This window comes from Salvelinus sp. IW2-2015, linkage group LG25 (genome assembly GCF_002910315.2).
Source record: "Salvelinus sp. IW2-2015 linkage group LG25, ASM291031v2, whole genome shotgun sequence".
Classification (NCBI taxonomy): Eukaryota; Metazoa; Chordata; class Actinopteri; order Salmoniformes; family Salmonidae; genus Salvelinus; species Salvelinus sp. IW2-2015.
In genome coordinates, this window is record NC_036865.1 from 19,868,593 (window position 1) to 19,890,208 (window position 21,616).

Below are 21,616 nucleotides of genomic sequence, written 5' to 3' on the forward strand. Positions count from 1 at the left end.
GTCTTTGAGTCATCAGAGTCTTGTAAATTATCAATTTACCAGCAGCTGTAAATCAAGGCAACAACATTCTTCAATCATTCTCCTCTTCTAGAGTTAAACACCAGATATTTGCATAATACATTATTCATTATTCCGCTAATCCCAATTTCAGATGGAGAGATACTGTGTATGGTTGGGTAGTATTCTGTAGGTAGTTAGCAAATTCAGATTTACGCAGTGCTTTCATTCCTGATGTAATTTGCATATTATCGCTGCAATACATCTGCAGTGATGTTAACACTTATATTCACTAGAATATGTGTTTTGTGATGCATGATTACATTACTGTGACGCTTAATAAAACGACTCACTTGACATTATCAAACAATTCAGCTGTAATAAGGGCTGTGAATATGAAATTGCATTTTGCATTCAATTAATTCATTATAATGGCAGCCATTCAGACCACATTTGAGAATAATTTCATCCAATGTTTATGTTATAAATGATGATAAGTAAGATGCATTTGGACTATGGCCCCTGATGGGGATGCAATGGCCTGTTTGAGATGTTGGGACTATAAGGTTCTATCTGATATTTGTGTCGAAAGAGTTAGTCACATATAATAGATATTCGTATGTCTGTGAAGTTAGATTTTTTTTAAAGTACATTTTAAGTAAACATTTTTTTAATAAAAGTTCTATCTGCAATCCAATTACAATCCTGAACAAATACAGACGGACCAATCAGAACACATGTCTTTGCCATCTCCCTCTTACGTATGGTCTAGGATAACCTAGCCAGCAATAATGACATGCAAGCAAAAAACAACACCGGCAGAAATCTTAAAGTAAATGATGTTGTCACATCGTTGTTCAGTGATGACAGTAATTAATCTGATGATCATTATACATTTCTTAATGTATTTGATGATGTGTTCTGACTCTATCTTGATAAAATAGTGTTATTCTGTKATTTATGTATTCAAATAGCTACAGTTGTCTTAAAAACTGAACATGTCTAATTCAGAAGTGTCAGACAGAACCTTTTGGTTGAACCCAGATTGACATTTCAGAGCCATAAGGTTCTATCTGCTATTGCATCCCCCTAAAAAAACGGATTTACAAATGTCTCAGTATTTGGATACTCTGTACTTTAGGTACCATTAAAGTGAGTACCTTAATGGGTTATGAAAAAAATAATTCACTACAAAACAGTCCTGAGTTCTGGGATGTGAGAACTTGGATTCTCAATATCTCAGGACTATGCTTTGCACAGAGAGAATATTATAGACCCAAGGTCACATGTTGGTGAAAATGTGGCTGGATTGTGTCCATGTTGACTTCCAAGGGTGGATTTTAACAGAGAAATATAGTGAGCTGGATTTATATGATTAAGAAACGGAAATGCAAGCAGAAGTAATGTATAATCATATTATTTAGGGAAGGAAATGGTAGATTGAGTTGTTTGAATCTGTACACTGATGTAATGTCAACCAAGGTTAAACACCTGTACAAGGAGCACAAGCTATCTAAAATGGTAAAACATAATTCAACTTGATTGTGAGTGGGTTTGTGTTTGTATGTTGAAGGACTTGGTAAAAATGGATAACACACAGATGTAGCAATTTACTTTGGTGGTGGTTGAGACCATAGAAATATAACTAATTATATTTCTATGGATGAGACGACCCCCCTTACCCCAGTGCAAAACATGTTTAGCACTTGGAAAATGCTAGCTATATCAATCAAATTCATCATGCTGCCCCCAAAGCAAAGGGTGGGGAATATGAGACTGTATGCACAGGTCTTATATGATTGAGTAAGAAATGCTAGACCACCTCATAATGAAGCTCTTATGTGCTAAACTTAGCCTGCAACGCTATTCAGGTCTCCTGTTACCTGTTCTGAATGCATCTTACTGACCCATGCCATTGTCATTTAATTATGCAAGCACAAAGCCAAGTCTATGGTTACAGCTGGAACGCGTGTGGAGGAACAAATTTGCCTGATGGATTTTTAATGATAGTCCTAAACTAAAACAGGCGCCCATTGTAAAGGGATATCTAATCAGCAGTGCATTTCTGAATGAGGGTGTGTGGAGAGGGAGATACTTATAAACCAAACTCCAATATAAACCTATTCTCACAGAGGAGACTTGTCAAATGCTATAATTTGACATTCATCACAATGCATGTAAACACAGTACTATCACTATCGAGATTGATGTAAATGTACTCTATGTGATTTATGTGATGCTTATTATTGGTATAATAACAGCTACTAGCTGTCAATGACAAACAATTTAGTGTCATGGGCATGGCCCTAAACTACCTCGTACATTCATAATTCATGAATGCAAATGTCAGCTTATTCCAACACCCAGCACAGATACAGATGCAGTAGCAGTAGCATATTCACCGTTATTGACATAAGTGATTTAAAGTTATGTTCCGATTCTGTAGGGTCCTTGAATGAAAGAGTTGTTCAATCTAAAATATATAGGTACTACAAAGACCATACAATAACTTCCCAAATGTGTTATAAAGTAGGCTATCAAATCATGCGTCTTTATAAACCACTTATAACCCCCCTGTAAACCATGTATGTACGGTGCCATCTTATTGTAGTGAAACATGCTGAAGAAGGTACTGTGGGGTTCGGTAGCTCCCATACTCTAGTCTAGAGAATACAGTGCATTCAGAAAGTATTCAGACCCCTTGACTTTTTCCACATTTTGTCACTTTACAGCCATATTCTAAAATTCATTAAAAAAAATCTTCATCAATCTACACACAATACCCCATAATGACAAAGCAAAAATAGGTTTTTAGAAATTTTGCACAAAAAAATTGGAAATATCACATTTACATAAGTATTCAGACCCTTTACTCAGTAGTGTGGATGCGATTACAGCTTCGAAGCCTTCTTGGGTATGACGCTAAAAGCTTGGCACACCTGTATTTGGGGAGTTTCTCCCATTCTTCTCTGAATATCCTCTCAAGCTCTATCAGGTTGGATGGGGGGCGTCGCCGCACAGCTATTTTCAGGTATCTCCAGAGATGTTCGATTGGGTTCAAGTCCGGGCTCTGGCTGGACCACTCAAGGAAAATGGAAATARAATGGAGGCCACTGTGTTTTTGGGGACCTTCAATGCTACAGAATGTTTTTGGTACCCTTCCCCAGATCTGTGCCTCGACACAATCCTGTCTCTACAGACAATTCCTTCGACCTTATATAGACAGGTGTGTGCCTTTCCAAATCATGTCCAATCAATTGAATTTACCACAGGTGGACTTCAATAAAGTTGTCGAAACATCTCAAGGATTATCAATTGAAACAGGATGCACCTGAGCTCAATTTCAAGTCTCATAGCAAAGGGTCTGAATACTTATGGTTAGCATTTTRAATACATTTGCAAAAATGTCTAAGGACCTGTTTTCGCTTTGTCATTATGGGGTATTGTGTGTTGATTGATGAGGATTTTAAAAAAATGTAATCAATTTTAGAATAAGGCTGTAATGTAACAAAATGTGGAAAAAGTCAAGGGATCTGAATACTTTCTGAATGCACTGTTTATACAGTATGATTGCTATCATATGTTCTGCCAGCATGGTAGAAATGTCCAAAAGTCAATGTCTCTAATGGTGATTCCACAATTCAATTAGCCTCTATAACCATTAGTGTTATGTTACATTTTTTTAAACATTTACATTATAGTCATTWAGCAGACGCTCTTATCCAGGGCAACTTACAGGGGCAATTAAGGTTATGTGCCTTGCTCAAGGGCACATCGAAGGATTTTACACCTAGTCGGCTCGGGGATTGTCTTATGCCACCCCTGGGCAGTGTGAATACATTAAGATTGGAATGTATCCTATTAGTAAAAGCGTGATAAGGCAGCGTTGTACCCTTCAATGTATCTTGCCTCTCAAGTCATTATTCATAACTACTGTGATTAAAGATTTACATTTATGACTAATTTCATTACAAAGCAAATCAAACTGGGAATTTGTCTTACACTGTGGTGATCACTGTTGAGTCATCTCTATTGACAACAGGCACATTCAATTACTAGATAAGGGGCAAAGTAGTCTCATTGATTGACCAGGAACTTCATTATGTCCTCTGTCGTTAATAAAGGTCCATTGATTTTGTCATTTAAATGAGTTGGAGATTCAGGAAAGATAATAGTGAATAGTGAGACTGAGGGCATGATTCAATCTAAACCTACACTGTAGTAAAAACATACTGCAGAAAACTCACATTATGTCTTCCCAGAGAAGTTGCAACCTTTCATTGAAATCTAAAGTAGTCATAAACATGTTTATTATTGTCTAATTAACAGCAACACTTTAAAAAATTATTTTGTGTCACGGGAACAATGTAATTGTGGGTCAACAACAGTACAAGTTGGACTGCATACTGTATAATGTCAGTCATTTTATCTGTTGGTGTCTTTTTTATACACTCACTGACTAAAAGCTTTAAGTCACTTTCCCCAAATCAGTCAATTTCTGAAAAGAAAAAAAGTAATGCTGATAACTGGAATAGGATCAATACGCCCTGCCTCCATAATTTCAAAGAATTTACTGCATAAAACTGCGCTTAAAAATAGCCGTTGTCATATGTCGCTGTTGCTCTGATCTTATTCCCGGTGAGGGGGGGGCAAGGGTGGATAACGAATGAAAAAACAGTTGGCAGCTGGAGTCGATGAATGAATGACCCATTCAATCAGCAATAACCACTTCTCATGATCGTAAGTCAAATCACCATTGACAATCGTGTTAATTAACAAACGGTTCTAGTATGAGTCCCTTTAGCTACATTTGTTTGAAACTTGCACAAATCGTAGGAAATATCTACCTCAGTGTAAGAGATGAATCCCAAAATTGTTACCCCCGGTCTCTCCCCTACACAGTTCTCCGTTTAAAGGTTCAACTGATTTTAAAACCGTAGAAAAATATCAGGCATGTTTTACAAGTCTCACATCTCAAATAATAATAGTCCTCCTAATCGATTATTGCATATCGGTTCTCAGCACAATAGAGATTAGCCTATAGCCTATGCACAGCCTGTAACCTAATAAGAGAGGCTATGCTTGTTATTTCAGTATAATGGTATGCTTCATAAATGTCCGTAGGCACTCGTGACGCTAGGATTTACCAACTCGGCCAAATGTGTCTTTGAACATTTGTCACTTATTATTTATAGGCTACTTCGTTCGAGAGCACAACCGAACGACTTTGTTCCCACATTAGACTACCTTTGAGAAAACGTTTGATAGCTTTTTTAACTAGTTCAGAGTGTTTCTTTGAGGAATCCAGAGCGAGCGCCCTTGTATCATTACTGTGAGAAATGTTCTTTCATACAAACGATCTTTACACAGGTCCTGGAAGAGATAGACATTCAAATAGATTTCTTAAAAATTATAAGGTAACACAATCTTTTTCCATTGCACATAACTTAAATACACTATTGAGAAATTATCCGACTGGTGCACAGTGTTAATCTCATAGTTATTTTTGTCGAATTCAAATGATATTAATGGACATATGTGGTTCTCCTGATTGAAAAGGGACGATTTTATGGGCACAATATTATCCAATGTTGATTCTTATTAGTTTAATTTATGCACAGCTACAAAAGCCATGCATTTGGTAATTTCGGAGTAACTAAATATTTTTGTAAGGGTTTAATATTATCCACAAAGAGCTTTCAAACTTAAAATAAATATAGGGTTCTTACAGGACCTTCGGCAATCCATTCAAGCCAACAAGTTTGGAGAGCGTGTTGAGTTTAATCAATTCAGAACGTCGAGATGGAGCCTAACTCACTCAAGGTAACATTATAATCATACACCAACATATTCTATTTTCGCATGATYTTAACAATTTGGAGACAAATCTTTGTGTTTGCAGCTCATTTACAATTCTTTGGTGTTTTTGTTGTTTTTACATCATATTAGAATAAGTAAATATATAGTTACATGGTTCTAAATCAGTCCTAAAATCAGATGCAGGTGGTATTTTGTGCGTAATTTAATGACTTGTCAAGCCATAGTCATTGCGCATGTCGTCCCATTCAATGTTTCCACATTTTTGAATTTGAATAACTCATTCATTAAGTTGCTTATTGCTATTTTCTCCACAGTGGGTAGGCTCGTCTTGCGGTTTACACGGACCYTACATATTCTACAAGGCTTTTAAATTTCACCGGGACGGTAAACCAAGGATTCTGTCCCTCGGAGACTTTTTCTTCGTAAGATGTAAACCCGGGGATCCAATTTGCATAGCGGAGCTACAGCTGTTGTGGGAGGAAAGAACTACTAAGCAACTTTTATCAAGCTCAAAACTTTATTTCTTACCCGAAGATACTCCCTTGGGAAGGACAGTTAGTCATGGAGAGGTAATAACCTTCAAACATTCTGTTGATACATCGATGTGGCATTTTCTGCATTCTTTGGTCATTCGTTGTATAACGTGCATGCATTATGTGATACCCACATTGATCCATCGCAAACTGCATAATGTTTCTGTCTATTACAGTGTTATTGACTGCTTAGCCTATTTGTTCCTCATTGTGTCAACTGCTGAATGTGCAGTTCAATCGTATCCAGCTGTGCGTAATAACGCTCGTGCGCTGTATGAGGTTGATTGTATTAGGGGAAGAAAAATCCCCTAGAAGTCCAGCGCGCTGGCTATGTCATTTTATTTCTTCATGATGCGTGTCAAACGGTGATATTGACTGAAATTGCGAAATGGTAAAGCATATGAGATCAAAACGCCTCGATTCAACAACACCATAAATATAATCTTTCATCATATCATATCATATGAATGGCTGCTGAATAAGCGCACACAACCTATTGAAGACGAGTGCTAGCACGTCTGACTTGTTCTCAATTTGCATAATTTCCATGAAATCATTCGCATTCCTAACAATATGATATTGTTGTCAGCTCAAACGTTCTGCCCTCTTATTCAGAGATTAGGACAGGTCGAAATGACAAAGCGTTATAAAATAACATTTACTGATTATGTTAAAATAACATTTACTGTAGTCTGATATGTTGCCATTGGCAATATGATTAACTGAGGTATTTTGTTAAGTGGCTAAATATGACGCCTGTATCACATTTCATAACCGCATAGAGCGACAAATCTTGGTTTTGTATATTAATTTATTGTGGGGTATATAAACAATCAAACATTTGCTATATGCTACTGTAGCCTACCCAAATAGGCAATTCTACCGAAACACATTTCACTATGCTCTTACTTGATTTTGAGGTCATATGAAATATGCCAGTGGTTGCATATGTCATTTAGGAAGGACAAAGCCTAGTTTGTATTTGATTAGCAATGCAAACATAGAAACCTACTTTCCCCCTGCTGATGGTCCTCTTGTGTAATACAGTAGCTATCATATTTCCTTATAGTGTACACTGCTATGAATACATGTAATTGAAACCTTTTATTTTCTTCACTCAACTAGAATCATCCAAATCCTTACTTTGCATTAGCCTTTAACACAATGTAATGACTTTGTAAATACTTTGAGTGCATACACAGTCCATCATTATGAAACARGCTTGTGCAATAAGGGACAAGTCAGCCCCACCCCTTGAGAAGCCTGATTTGCATTGCAAAGTGGTAACATCACACACGATTGGATATCTGGACAATATTATTTGACTCCTTCCAAGATCAAAGGACAGAGTGACTCCAGAGTGTTGGCAGTTGGAAATTGATAGTTATAGCAATAGCCTAGAGCAGAGCTGAAGTAGAGTATGACACAACATACGATGACATCTAAAAGTGTGATGTTGATGCCGACGACCCCCTTAAATGTGATTTTAAACTTGATGTTCTCAGCAAATTGCCCTATAAAGATTACATTGGAATTTTACTCAAACAAGTAACTGGCTGCAGTTATTACCAGTCAGTTAATGATCTTTATTTTATGACTGCCCTAATATGCAAATCCGCTTAGCCCGAGACAGCTTTCAGTTTGTAAGATATACGTGGTAGTTATAGCCTCTGACTAATGGGTACGTGTAATACTACTTATCTACAGCACAAATGTGCTCATGTCATGAATACAATAACAAGTCATTTTCTCAGTGGGATAAAAGGAGGTTATAAATCTCTCTGGATATCCCTTCTTGAGTTCAATGCTCAACATATTATGTCATTTCCCCTCAGGCCTGGGTATTTGTATGCTCTTTGCCCCTCCCAGTGTAGGCAGGGACAAGAGAAACCCATGTCCTACTGTGCTCATTTTGCTTTCGCTGACAACCCTTCTACTCTACCATAAAGACTGACCGCATGCTATGTATAAAGGCATTGTGTTATGTGGCGCACCCATTATGATACAACCTCTATTTGCGTCTCTGCATTCTGTGGTCTGAGAACCGCTTCTTGCAAAGCAGTGACACAGTATTAAGTCTTGCCCTCAACGCCCCCCTCCGGTACATGTTGGCTCAATACGCTGTCTTTTTTTGGCTCATGTTTCAAGAGAGCTTTTTTAGATAACACTTACTGCTACAACGATTTCAATGCTGCTACAGCTAATTGCTTGGGCCTTATCGGTGTCCTGCTTAAGGTACCCATCGTGGAAATAGAAAATTGGCAAGTAGTCTGGTATTTCCTGTTCATACACTAATAATTTGTTATTATCTGTGATGTCACTTCTTGTTTGCCACTCTATTCCTGTAAATGACAAAGCAGTGAGGTATGAGAGCAGTGACTGCAGCAGTTGTATTGATTGCAGTAGAAAGAAATGGTGGCATCTGTCCAGAATCAGCTTTGGTTTATGGCAAAAATCCATGCTTGTGGTGTTTGTGTGCTGAGAACCTGTAAATAGGGAAATCAGATTATATGTTGTTTATTTTCTTCTTCTCTGATTTTCCTGGAGGGAGTATGTTTACCAAAAGTAATTCTAGCCATAGGAATGTTTTTTTCAGTTATGTTATCTGGAAGTCCAGATATACAACCAATAGCTCAATAGAAGATTTTATAAAGACTTATGTAAGATTTATACTGGTCAGTGAGCATGATACCAAATCACCCTATTCACCCAACAATGTCAGTAATTAAGGTTTGGGTGGGGGGGTGGGGGGTGAAACCTATCCCTCCACTGGAGAACAAGCCATTAAGTCGGAAACGTTGCCCTCAAGTGAATTCCTTTTGCGTTTCGAAAATACATGTAAATTATTGTCAGGTTTTTAGGGCAGTACTGGGGATAATTTAAAATGTAATTTAAACTGAATGTCATGCACTTCAAAGTAAAAAAACATATAATTTTGGTTTATGTTATTTCCATACACATAAATGTGTTCTTATATGCCGCTATTCTGTGATATATGTAATGATATACAGTGTTTTTTCCCTCAACACATGAAGAATTGGTGCTCTTTGGATTGGTTTACACCTTGTCATTGACAAACCACTTTAACATCAAACACATTTCCCATAATGCATGACTCTAAAGCCCCAAGCTATAGTGGATCATTATAACCTTAGAGGACTGAAACCACAGATGAGCTGTTTCCAGAGAATGTACTTAGCATATTTTTATTCTTTAGTGAATGCTCATAGCACTGCTTCAGCCTAATATGATTTAGTCTGTGGTTATACACCCCACAGTCAAAATAAGTCAAATAGTATTCAGTTCTGTGTGTGTTTAAAGTATTTTTGAAATTACACACTGTACAAAACAACATAGTAGCTGCTTATAGTTTATGGCAGAAATCAGAACGCCAATATCTTTCAGGCATATATATTGTGACAACATATAACAACTATTTAACCAAGTTCTAATTTAAAATAGTTTCAGTAGAATACATCAGACCCTAGCCTCTCCTGTGCTCATTTTTAGGTGGTTGAGTTTGTCTTGAGTCACTGTATCCAAGGTCAGTGTTGAGGAGGAAAGATAATGAACTCATATTGCGTTTCACTCTCTCAGCCTAGTGCACCAAAGAGCATTGTTCATGTCACCATGTCCATTACTCAATTACTAATCTCCTTTTGGCCCAAGGAATTCCTGGGTTGACCCCCTGAGCCACCAGACTGAAACCTTCGCAGCATGACAGGGGCTGCCTGTGAGACTCTGACTCTTAACTGAAAGGCCTGTCCAACAAATGTACCGCTTTGCCCTACAATGGTGACATTTAGGAATGTCCCTTACTGTTCAAGTACTGTGGTGCTCTTTTCACAGAATGATATGGAATAATATGGATTTTATGGACATTTAGAGATCATGAAATCATAGCACAATTGTTGAATTTTAAGTCATAAAAGCACACCTTTCTATCAATTACACAGTTGACATTCCATACATGTTATATAAGCCCTCATGCATTATTTGTTGTAAAGTAAAAAAGGGGTCATATCTGCTGTACTATTTGCTGTACTATCATGAATAAATGTAATAAATCACATTGTAATATTATTGCTCCATAAACCACTGAGATTGTTGTAAGCCTAGTCACAATATCAACCTTTATTTGCAGTCTGCAAAAATGATATASCAACAACCTCTCTTGTGAATTGTTTTATTTGAAGTGTCACATCTTCCCATTGGTAGCCTACAGAGACCTCTGACCTATATGCAGCTTGGTGGTTTTATCTTCCACTTCCTTCCACTATCAGTACCTTAACTCTTTATGGTAACTCAGTGTGGGTGTTTCACTGCATTTAAATGTGTGTTGTGTTTTTGAACTCATAATATAATGTCATGACAGCTGTTGAATGGCAATCACCTGTTGCACTCGAGTGAAACACATCACAAAACAGGATAGTTTGACACCCACACGTCACATACAATTGAATGATGTTTGGGAAACATGCAGTTACATTTTTTCTTTCTGTGAGGAAACTATACAGCAGGGTTTTCCAAACTAGGGGTCGCCTGATTTGAAAGTGGGGTTGCGAGATAKATTTTGGTTCATAGAACCGGGGTTACGTTAGTAGCCTCCGGTAGCTGCTAGATGTGGTTGTAGTAAACAGAGCGGTTTCTGTTTTCTTCCTACAAATGTGGCTCTATCTTTTGAATGGTTTAAGCTACAAAATATTATGACCCCTTCACTGAAAGATAAGACTCACGTATGTACATACTTTTTCCCTCTAGTATGCCCACAAGCCGTTAGAACCGAGTGGACAAGACCAGGCACTAAATCAGACTTCTACACAGATCATACAAAAGTTTTGCCTGATGATCTTCTGAACTTCCCAATACCTTTCTGATGTATTTCAGTCACTTCAAACCATATCGTCTTCATGTTGAAATACTGTCAAAAATACTGTCAGACTGATTTGTAATAGACTGGCATAGCCCAAAGTAAATATTAGCCGTTGATTACATAACTTATTTTTACATGGTTGGGTTGCAGACTTTTTTAAATATTAAAATGGGGTCGCGGGCCAGAAAAGTTTGGGAACCGTTGCTATACGGTATGTTATGAAGACACTCATTCAAGACCTAAGATGTTAACTGTAGAAAGTCCATTGTGAAATCTTCTGAGTAACGTAGTATTAAATATAATGTATACTCCTATGAGTTACCAGTTTAGTATGTTTACTTAGTCAACTGTATCAAAGCACAAGAAGAATTCCAGAGGATGTTTTTGGCTGCAGGCATCACTGCTTAACAATTTCTASTGTCTGCTGTTGATTGGTGCTAAAATGGAGTTCTATGTCATTTAAATGTCTTCCTTTTAAAAAGAAGACAGTCATGATGCCAGCAAACAGTTTCAACCACCAACCAACCACCACTTGACAGCACATTATAGGAGTTTATATAATAATGTTTATGTTTGCGTTTACTAAGAAGACACAGATATAGGAAGCTAACCATCGCAGCTTTTCTTATTTACAGCTTTGTTTTTGATTAACTCAGTTTTGTTAGCGGTGTGGAACTGACATTGTGCAAATTTACTCTGTATGAAACGTAATAAAGTCACTGTATGTGTGTGTGTGTGTGTGTGAATGCTTAAAGGGATAGTTCTGGATTTTGGCAATGAGGCCCATAATGAGAGTCAGATGAACTCGTGGATACCATTTTTATGTCTCTGCGTGTAGTTTGAATGAAGTTGCTAACTAGCGTTAGCGCAATTGCTAACAATCATTAGTGCAATGACAGAAAATCTTTGGGAAGTACAGTAGACTTCCAGTCATTACGCTACCGCTAGTTATGATTGGCTCGCGAAACTGCCTCTAACTTCCTTCATACTGGACGCAGATACATAAAAATGGTATCCAAAAGATCATCTGACTCTGGATAAGTAGACAAAGGGCTTCCTTGTCAAAATCCTGAACTATCCCTTTAYAGGTTGCTTCAGGGGAGAGGTGTACAGACTGTTGCAAGGTAAACGTTAAAAAGCGTGTTTCTCCATATGGACACATCTGTCCTCCAGATTCTGCAGCTTAATAACAATCTCCTACCACTCCGGCCGGATAACAAGCCCATTACTCCTCAAAATGGAACCACATTTCAACATTTCTATGCCACAATTTTTCCATTGGAGTTGCAATTCCTCAATAGGGATAGATCAAAAAAGTTATTTTAGTTTGCCTCAAAAGGTTGAAAGAACCAGGAACACAACTTGTTCAAGGGTTGTAGACTCTCTAGAGTATTACATTTGAACAAAAGGTTGCTTAGAAAAGTTCACCCTGGTTACCATGGCAAGCGGCAGATGTAGGATCTTAATTTGATCACAGGAGATGTAAAACTTGTAGTGTATTAGAGGTTTCAAAAGGCTTTGTAATTTCCACTTTTAAATTTCAGACTTGATTTTCCCTTTTGAAAAATGTATCAACCCCTACAAAAAAGTCAATTAATTATAATATAATGATAATTCACATTCCTTTTGCTGCAAGATTRGTTTCCTGCTGTAACAAACTGGCTCAAATTATGATCCTACGTCTGTATGACCCCATCTCTAATACTAACTCTTATAATAGTCTTAAGATGGTGTTATGAATTGACATATCCCTGTAATTTTTTCCCCTCCTGACCTCACACTCCCTGTCCTCCTTCTCTTGTCTCTCTTATAGCACGAGGTCATTGCTGTGTCAGAGAAGGTGATTGTTCGGTTGGAAGACCTGGTGAAGTGGACAGTCCCAGAGTTTTCGGGATGGTCCCACGGACTGCGGGCAGCGCCTCTGAAGCCCTCTGTCCTGAGGGAGCTGGGTGCCAATGGGCGCAGAGAGGCCCTCCACAGATACAGGGAGAGCACCTTCACCAGCGGCCTCAACTTCAGAGACATCCAAAGGGAGAGGGCTCAATTGGGTGAGGACAACTGTTTTCCTGTCTCTCAAGCTATTTTATTTGTCTGTCTATGAGTAGTCAGAATAAGTACTAGAATTCTGACCATAACATTTCAGTTATACCTGGAACTTTAACCATTTGTTAATACTTATAAGCCTCTTATAGATGAAGGCTTTGTATAGTTACCAGTTTGGATCACACATCACTGTTAGAACCACATGAATGCACTAACACATTTATGACCAATCAAAAAAAATTCATTATGCATTTATTTTTGCTCATGTTACAGTTATAATTGCATGTACATTCCTGTATAATTGCCTTAAACCTCTGGCATCCTTAATTTGTACCATTAATGTCATTGAGGTATTTGATAGCTGCATTGTGGTATTTCACTGCTGCAATGAAAAGAACATGAATCACAAGATATGAAGGAGGCTGATGAGTCATGCTAATCCTTGCTGATATAAAAAAAAAGTTTATTTAACAAAAGAACTGTGAAGGACTTAATATTCCCTTTGAAGAACTGTATGTTTTCCCCCCTTCAGATGATAGTGAAGCAGCATAATTGTCATAGAATGTTAATGACACATTCAGTATTCTCTAACTCCAATTTCATATTTTTCGATTTGGGTTTCTCTTTTTAGTCGTAGTTAACAGAATACTGACTACAGATAACTTCAACTTTTTTGCAAAAATCTCCCATTGACATCAATACAAGATATAAGGTATAGTCACACATAGTTGTATCAATTTGGGATTGGGCCCAACATCATCACCATATTATTGGCACTTTCTAGAGATACTGCTGTAATGTTTTGCAATTAATAATTTTCCATTACCAAAAAAACATTTGACTAGAGAATGACTGAAACAAGCAACAAAATAGAGAAAAGGCCCCTTCAGAATGTGTTATTGATAGTTGTTATTGTTTGGGGGTTGTGGATGATTCATAAATCCTTTAGTAGCTGGAGAGCTTGCTTGTTTTTGCCTTTGAGTGTTATATTGCCCTTGAATACACTCTATATCGTTAGATTCTAAAGAGAAAGTGGATTGGAGAATCAATAATGGCCGCTTTGTCGTTCTACGACATGAGGAATCAATAGTGTGTGTGCGCGCGTGTGTGTCAGTGCTTCTCTATGTGTGTGTGTGTGTGTGTAGTGATTGTGTATTAGTCATAACAGGAAATAACAGAGGGATAAAAACAGCTGTATAGATTTATTTGATGTCAGTCAGTCTCGTCACCTTCTAATATTCTCTGTGGCTGTATGATGCTAATGAGTGATGTGGCCGTTAATGACTCCATCAGGCTGTGTGTAAATGCACTTGTCCCTCCAGTGGAGTATCTCCCTGGCTGCCTGCTGAATGTGCCGGGTCAGCAGTACTCCCCTGGCAGGGCACCAGCAGCCCTAGCCCTGTGGCATGTGTTCCCACCCCTGCCAGCTTGCCGTTGTCTCTCTAACGATAAGAGAGGGATCATTCAACAAGGACACGCTATTCCAATGAGCTTTGGTTTGGATAGCAATATAGCTATGATGAACTGATGATTGAAATTAAATATGAATTAAAGAGATATTGCAAGTGTTCATTGAGTGTCCTGCCGCTTTCCTTGTAGGTTTTGTTAGAGTTTCTGAATCATTATTCACATTTTGGGGAAATGATCATTTATAACCCAATGAGTTTCTTATTGTCGGGAAGAGCTTTCCTGCCTGCTCAGTTCTACTCATAACATGAATGATCTGTTAGCTAATTGTTGTTATAAATACGAGGATGTCCTCTCTGGATCTTGAATATCTGAGCCATTTATTCATAAAAAAAACAGGATACTGCCAGAGGTTACATAGAAATCAATTGTGCACTAAAGGGTAGTACAGTGCGCTATTGTTATTAAGGGAGGCATTTTTTTATGTGAGTGTATCCTAATGTTTCCTGGCAGACAGCCAATGAGAAGTACAGTGCATGGAAAGCATAACAAATGCTCTCTACAAATGTGTCATGAATAGCAGGATCACAGTGCTATTGTTCTTTATGTGAAATATATGATGTGATATTATAGCAACTAAGCTACGTGCTCTGTTCGCAGAGGATAGGGAAACAGAGGTCTCCACTGTCATTAATTAGAGAAAGAGTGCCCTTGCCTTGCCTGCTAGCTATAGCGCCGCATCGACCAGTGATTTTTAACAGTGTGAAGCGAGTTGAGATTGCTGTTATAATTCAAGTGCCATCTTGAGGAAGAATGAACTGTTTTCAAGGCTCTCCACATTCTAGAGTGCTGAGCAATATTACACTTATCTGGACTTGCAGCTGTAAATAAACCAATTCCACCATGCCGCTTTAGCAGGGAAAGTTTACATTCATTTCCATCCATCCCTAAGAGAACTGTCCCAATTTTTTGGCCTGTCGAAATTTGTTGTTCTATTCCAGTGGACTGGACAGGAAACGGAGAGATGTTGTGTAATACAGTGAGGAATACAGAGATTGTAAGAATATAATCTGGTGTTGAACGGACCACCTGTGTTCTATCTGATCAAGATCTATTTTCTATGGAAGATAGACATAGGAGCAACCTCAATGTGTTGTTACAAGAATAACGTGATATGGGCTCTCTACCGTACAGGACATCTGGAAAAAGACATATGGCTTTAGATGTTGTCTTTTTACATTAGAGCTTTTTACATACAGTATATAACTGTGACATCAATATCTGCATCAAGCCATCTATTGTATGTTCCTACCATTAAAGATGCTCTATGCAGAAATTGCTCCGCCATTTCCTGGTTGAAAAAATTCTAATAGTTCGCCTAATTTCAGTTTCTGTGACAAATAAAGCAAGTATAGTGTAGGTGTAGAGCATCATGGTACCATCTTAACTGCTGTGAAATATATTTTCCATAAACAAAAATATAGCATTTTCAGCTGTTTGAAGCTGGTGTACAAAACCCAAAGTAAAAGACCCAAAAACGAAACTTAAGAACGGGAAGCATAGAAATATAGCACATAGAACATCTACCGCTTTTTAGACTTGCTTTTAAGAGAGAGAAAGAAGAAAGAGAGAACATGTGTGGATCATTAGTCATGATTCATCATTCACAACTGCTGCTCCTTCCCCCAGTAATATTTGTGCTGTGACATGATGACAGGGATTGTGCAAGGTCACATTTTTGACTCTCTCTACCCCCCTCTCTTACTTCTCACCTAGCTGGAGGTCGATGATGAAATGATTTACAGGAAGCAAATTAAACCATGCTGCTTTCTAGTTAACAACACTGTGCCAACATATACATTCCTACTTGAATGAATATGGTATGTTTCACAGGTGCCCCATAGAAATATAATGAATCCAGTGCATAACGCATTATACATTATTTATGTCTGTCCAGATGCAGCCACTGGCAATCTTCAGAAAATGTTTCAGTGGAATATTTTAAATTGACGCAGTCGATGGATTATAACCTTCGCAGCATCTTTCAGAGTTCACCAAATTATTTATGCTGACACAGACCCGCAGAATGATAAAGAGAATAGAAAACAGATTTCTTTCACTGGGTTGAGTTATCCTGGCAATATACATATGATTGTAGTTGATGTTGCTTTTCTATTATACTATGGTAGAAAACCGACCATGAAAAATATTTTGTGATCCGATAGACAAAGGCATGGATTTGAAATGAAAGAATGTCTTGTTGTAAAGCATATTCTTCATTCAACTGTGTATTAATCCGATAGCTGCCGTACGCTCCCTTTGTCATTTTCTCTCCCCTATGCAATTTCCTCAAACTAATTCTTGGAACTATCCAAAGCTTTTGAAGTAATTCAATGGAGTGTTCTATTGATTGTGTGACTCTGATAGCAGTGGGTTTTGGTTTATGGGCATGTTCTCTTCATTATTTTCAGACCTGTTGGAGAGAGAATCACAAGCTGTTTTTCCCTCACTGATCTGCTCATATCATTAATTCCCTTGACTGAAGTTTGGCCGGAAGCCAAAAAATTCTAAACGTGTAAGCAGTAAATTGTGTGGCGGGGTGGAAAAATCTATTAGATGTGGGGAGCGTTTGAGCATGCCTGGAATTTGAATTGGCCAGAAAAACACGTCCTAGCAGGCATGTGCTTTGTAATCAAATTTGGATTCCGATGGCAAAAACGGTTTAGTAATTTAGTCCTTTCAAAATGTCAGATAATATTTGTGTAATTTCCAGCTGTTTTTTGCCTGTGTGCTCCAGGGGGTGAGAGGCTTTGCTGGTGGATTGTTAAACAATGAGTTTGGATCCCAGGGGTGACCTCACAGAGGAAGTGAAGGGTTTTGTCTGTCCATTAACTGGCTCTGAAACAACAGACTTGTTATTGATGTGACCTCTTCTAGAACATAAAAGGCATCCCAAACAGCTAGTATAACACTCACACGCTATGCTAGTGACATAGAGGGAGCATTATTCCATTCAAATATTCCCTAATCTGGTTGCCTTGATTGGATTAGTTTTGTTAAAGTTGGGCAGAAAAAAACTATAAAAATAGACATCAACATGGACCCACAGACAGACCCAAATACTCAGACACACACACACCCACACACATACCCTTCTCTTAAAGCCATCATAGTGACATTATTAATTTCAACCTGGGGGCATTAATTTTGCTTGCGAATAAACAATGTGGCTTTTATTAGATAGGTTGCCAAGGCTTGTTGAGTCAGTATGCCTTACCCTTTAGTTTTTATTGCCAGCCAATCATCCCACCATAATGTCCTTGAATATTTCATGAGAACATATATTAGTCCATCTGTGTTATGAATGCATTTCAAGCTGCTCCAGTTGCAGTCTTTTTGTGCACATTACAGTTACAGCCTGGAATTCAATCAGATCTGCACTGCGGGCAACCCACACTTTAAAAACAGCTTTAACATTCATAGTCACTGCATAGGAACAATGTAATTGTTGTCGGTGGGGGGTTATTAGGGCTGTCAAACTCAAGTTAAATTATTGCCTTGCCACTGACATTGTTTAAAAAAAGTTTCAACATAAATCACAAGTTGCAGTATTCGTAAATCGTCTTGAATAATGTGCATACTTTAAATGGCACGGTTAGTTTGCCCATACAAGTGTTACATTGCATGAGGAAAATATCACCCAATTCGGGAAGTACTTTTGGACAGTTTGAGAAATGTTTTGTTGTTTCTTAAAAAGTATGATACTTCTCCCCTGGAGAACAAAGAAAGGCATAGGGCTAGTTCATAGACTGTTTTCCGTCCTGTTGTCCTGGCAGTTATTTCATTTCCGTCCTTTGTGTGTTGGCCACTTGGTAAATCCGTATTATTCAGCAGCTCTGTTACTCACCACCATTTCCCCCAGTCATTGTTGTGAAAACTCATTAAAAAGTGAACAGTTTATTTGAGGCATAGATAGTGGATCTTTTGAGGAAGTTTGTCAGTGTTATTTGTGTGTTGTGTTACACATCAATATGAACAGATGGGCTAATAGGATATTTTAAAATGTAACGCTTCAAGGTTTTTTGGGGAACAAAAAAACCTTTGTTTCATCAATATGGCACTAATGTCATTATTCAGTTAGTAGAAATAAATGTTCCAGTAGTTGTTCTTACATTAATCCATGTAAATTGTTCATTGTACTGGATGTAATTATTTAAATAGGTCCAGTTGGCTTAGACTATTTACTGTTTATTTTAAGCTTCCCTGTACAGATCTGCTGACATGAGAGGTTCTTACATAATGACAGGAATTCACAATGGGCTCTGTTGAGTGACAGCCCCCACCCCGTCCTCTCTCATTATAGTCCTTAGAATGGGAAACATGCATGTCCTGAATAGCCTGTTGTTTTCTCCCCTTTCCTTTCTGTCCTTAACTGAAACATATTAAATCATGTTCCTTTCTATGTCTGTATCCCCTCAGTGGTCTGCCATGATTTACAATGGGGGGCTTTGAGGAAATATACACAGCAAGTTTTGTCAGGAATGACATGTAAATTCCCTCTGACCCAATTCCCAATCTTCAGATGAATAGTTTTCTACCCTTCCAATGTAAACCTCGACTAAAGTGGGAACTCTGTGTCCCATTAAAGGTACATTTAAAGGAAACATCACATCCATTTTATTCCAGAATGCACAGAGAATGTACAGGCCAGGAACTCAGTCACAATCTTTATGATCCAAGATCACAGCTGCTCAATTGAGTTTGTGTCGAACAACGCCGCGTGACAAATGGAAAGGTCGGTCCATCAGAAGAGATTGTATATTATCATCTGGGAGAAAAGGCCTTTAGATTTAGACATAGAAATAGTGGAATTAAATGCCTCAGATTTCCCCTGACCTTCTTTTCATCCTCAGAACTAGTCATTTAAACTGAAAATTTCCTTTGGGCAAGGTTTTCTATGTAACAGCCTGGCTACTGTTAATAATTTGTGAATGAGGAGTAGCGCAACAGTGCAGTATCTAGATTGGGAAGGGCAAACAGAGCCATTAATCTCTCTGGATGAATAAAACAAAGAACAAGGTGCAATGTTGAGGCCTGTTTACCACAGACAATAGCTATTGACTGTCAGTTCTGTAAAATCTCTGTTTCTGCTTGTCTAAGTCGACTTTCTTGTTCCTACCAGTAATACCTCGATGGTATATACAATTATGGGTCTCATGTTTGGAGTATGATTGTGGTGATGCAGGGTTGAAGCTATAATTTGGTTCAGGCTTAAAAGACCTCTGGAACATTGGGATGCTGCCTTGTTTGTAACCGCCATAGTCTTTGATAGTCAAAGGAACCAATTTGGCGCAAGGAGCTCTGAATAATTTTATCATGTATTACAGAGCCTATTAAATGCAAACTTTTCAATCTAGCAATCAATAACACAGACAGCTTACACTGGCCCCATGCCAACGACATTAGAGCTGCTAGCGCTTGTTGCTAGGGAGCAGAGCCCGCTTAGGGGAAGGAATGTTTAATGTAATAGAATCACATAAATCAACTCAGGGAAAGTGCTCTTGTTTTTTTCTAAACCATTTGAAATGGGAGTATGTTTTTSAAAATGTCGTTTATTGCAATTTTTCAATGCAAACTGTGAGAACATCTGGAACCAAATGAAGAACAGTGTTCAGAGCAATTGTGCTGCGTTTTCTTTCTGAACGCATATAGCTGGCCTAAATTCTTGCGCAGCACACTTGAATTAATTGAGGTGAAAATTATATAAACGTTTCTTTTTTGTTTCGGGACACCCTCCCCTCCCTCCAATCCCCCCAAAAAATAGAACAGAAAGAGGCACTTTAGTGCCATTAGATAATTAAGAACAGGAACCAACTTGCAGAGAGAGCAGCCCTCTGCTGTCCTTCCTTCATACAGTTTTAATAGAACATTTCCTCTGGGCGTTTGTGCCCTTTTGTGAGAATACCATTCCCTTTGAAGGCTTTACAGATATGCCTTGTGAATATACCAGCGACTAATAGTTATCTTAAGGCTGATCTAAACCAGGAAATGTTTTGATGCAACTGATATTATGGGTTGTTGTGAAGAGGCGAGTCAATTCTTGATTGGAGCCCATTGAATCATGGTGGCTACATTATGCGTCATGAATATGAAGGGATAAAATAAATTCTCCCTAGGGAGGAGAAGCTAGTCGTTACTGAAATATGATTGTCTTTTTGCATTCCGTCCAATATTTATTACTGGCAGATGCCATGCTTTTTTGGTTCAATAAAGACAAACAGCTTGAGAGCCAGCCTGCATATAGCTCTCTGTGTCACGTCCTTTATATGAAAACCGTAGATGCTGCAGGAAAGAGAGGCGGATGAATCAGAGAGGTGTTATACATTATGAAAGGAGTCTTGGGTAAATGGAAACAGGGCAACCTCTGAAATCAATACAGAGCTGAACAGCAAAAAAGGCAGTGGATGGGGAGAGAATACAAAATAGTCTCCTTGTCCAGTTTCCCTAGTTTATTCCCTGTACTTTGATAAGGTTTACATTTTGTTTTGATATCCGTGCGGTACCTACTGTAAGAACAGATATCAATGTGTCGCTATTGGCTCATAACACTAGACTCCAGTAAATTCCTTGTCTGGTTAGATGATGTGGAAATGTTGACAACAGCAAATTTCAGCCGAGTGAGTGATTTAGGACTTAGTGACTGAAAGATAGTATGAGAATAATGGTTTTCAGCATTTTTGCCTCAGTGAACAGAACTTCACTCACGGTGTTTGAAATAGTTTTTTCCCCTGGTGTAAGGATTTTAAGTTTGTTTGAAATGTAAGCCATACAACACCAATTTCGTTAATACATTGGGCTGTTACCTAGCATAAAACATTTTTTTGGAGTCTGTGTTGGAAAATAGATGTTCCTTTACTCTTCATCATGTAATCTCTGTTAAAGG

At 38.1% G+C, this 21,616-nt stretch overlaps 1 protein-coding gene across 1 annotated transcript in view; it reads left to right on the forward strand.

The window, feature by feature from the left end:
* Nucleotides 1-5,740: 5,740 nt before the first annotated feature.
* The window catches only part of LOC111951958 (AT-rich interactive domain-containing protein 5B), a 64,693-nt gene continuing 48,817 nt past the window's right edge, over nucleotides 5,741-21,616 (forward strand). The window contains exons 1-3 of the mRNA XM_070434976.1: nucleotides 5,741-5,820; nucleotides 6,132-6,386; nucleotides 13,037-13,271. Of these exons, the coding sequence (XP_070291077.1) occupies nucleotides 5,800-5,820; nucleotides 6,132-6,386; nucleotides 13,037-13,271 (511 nt within the window). The 5' untranslated portion in view covers nucleotides 5,741-5,799. The remainder of the gene's footprint in view (nucleotides 5,821-6,131; nucleotides 6,387-13,036; nucleotides 13,272-21,616) is intronic.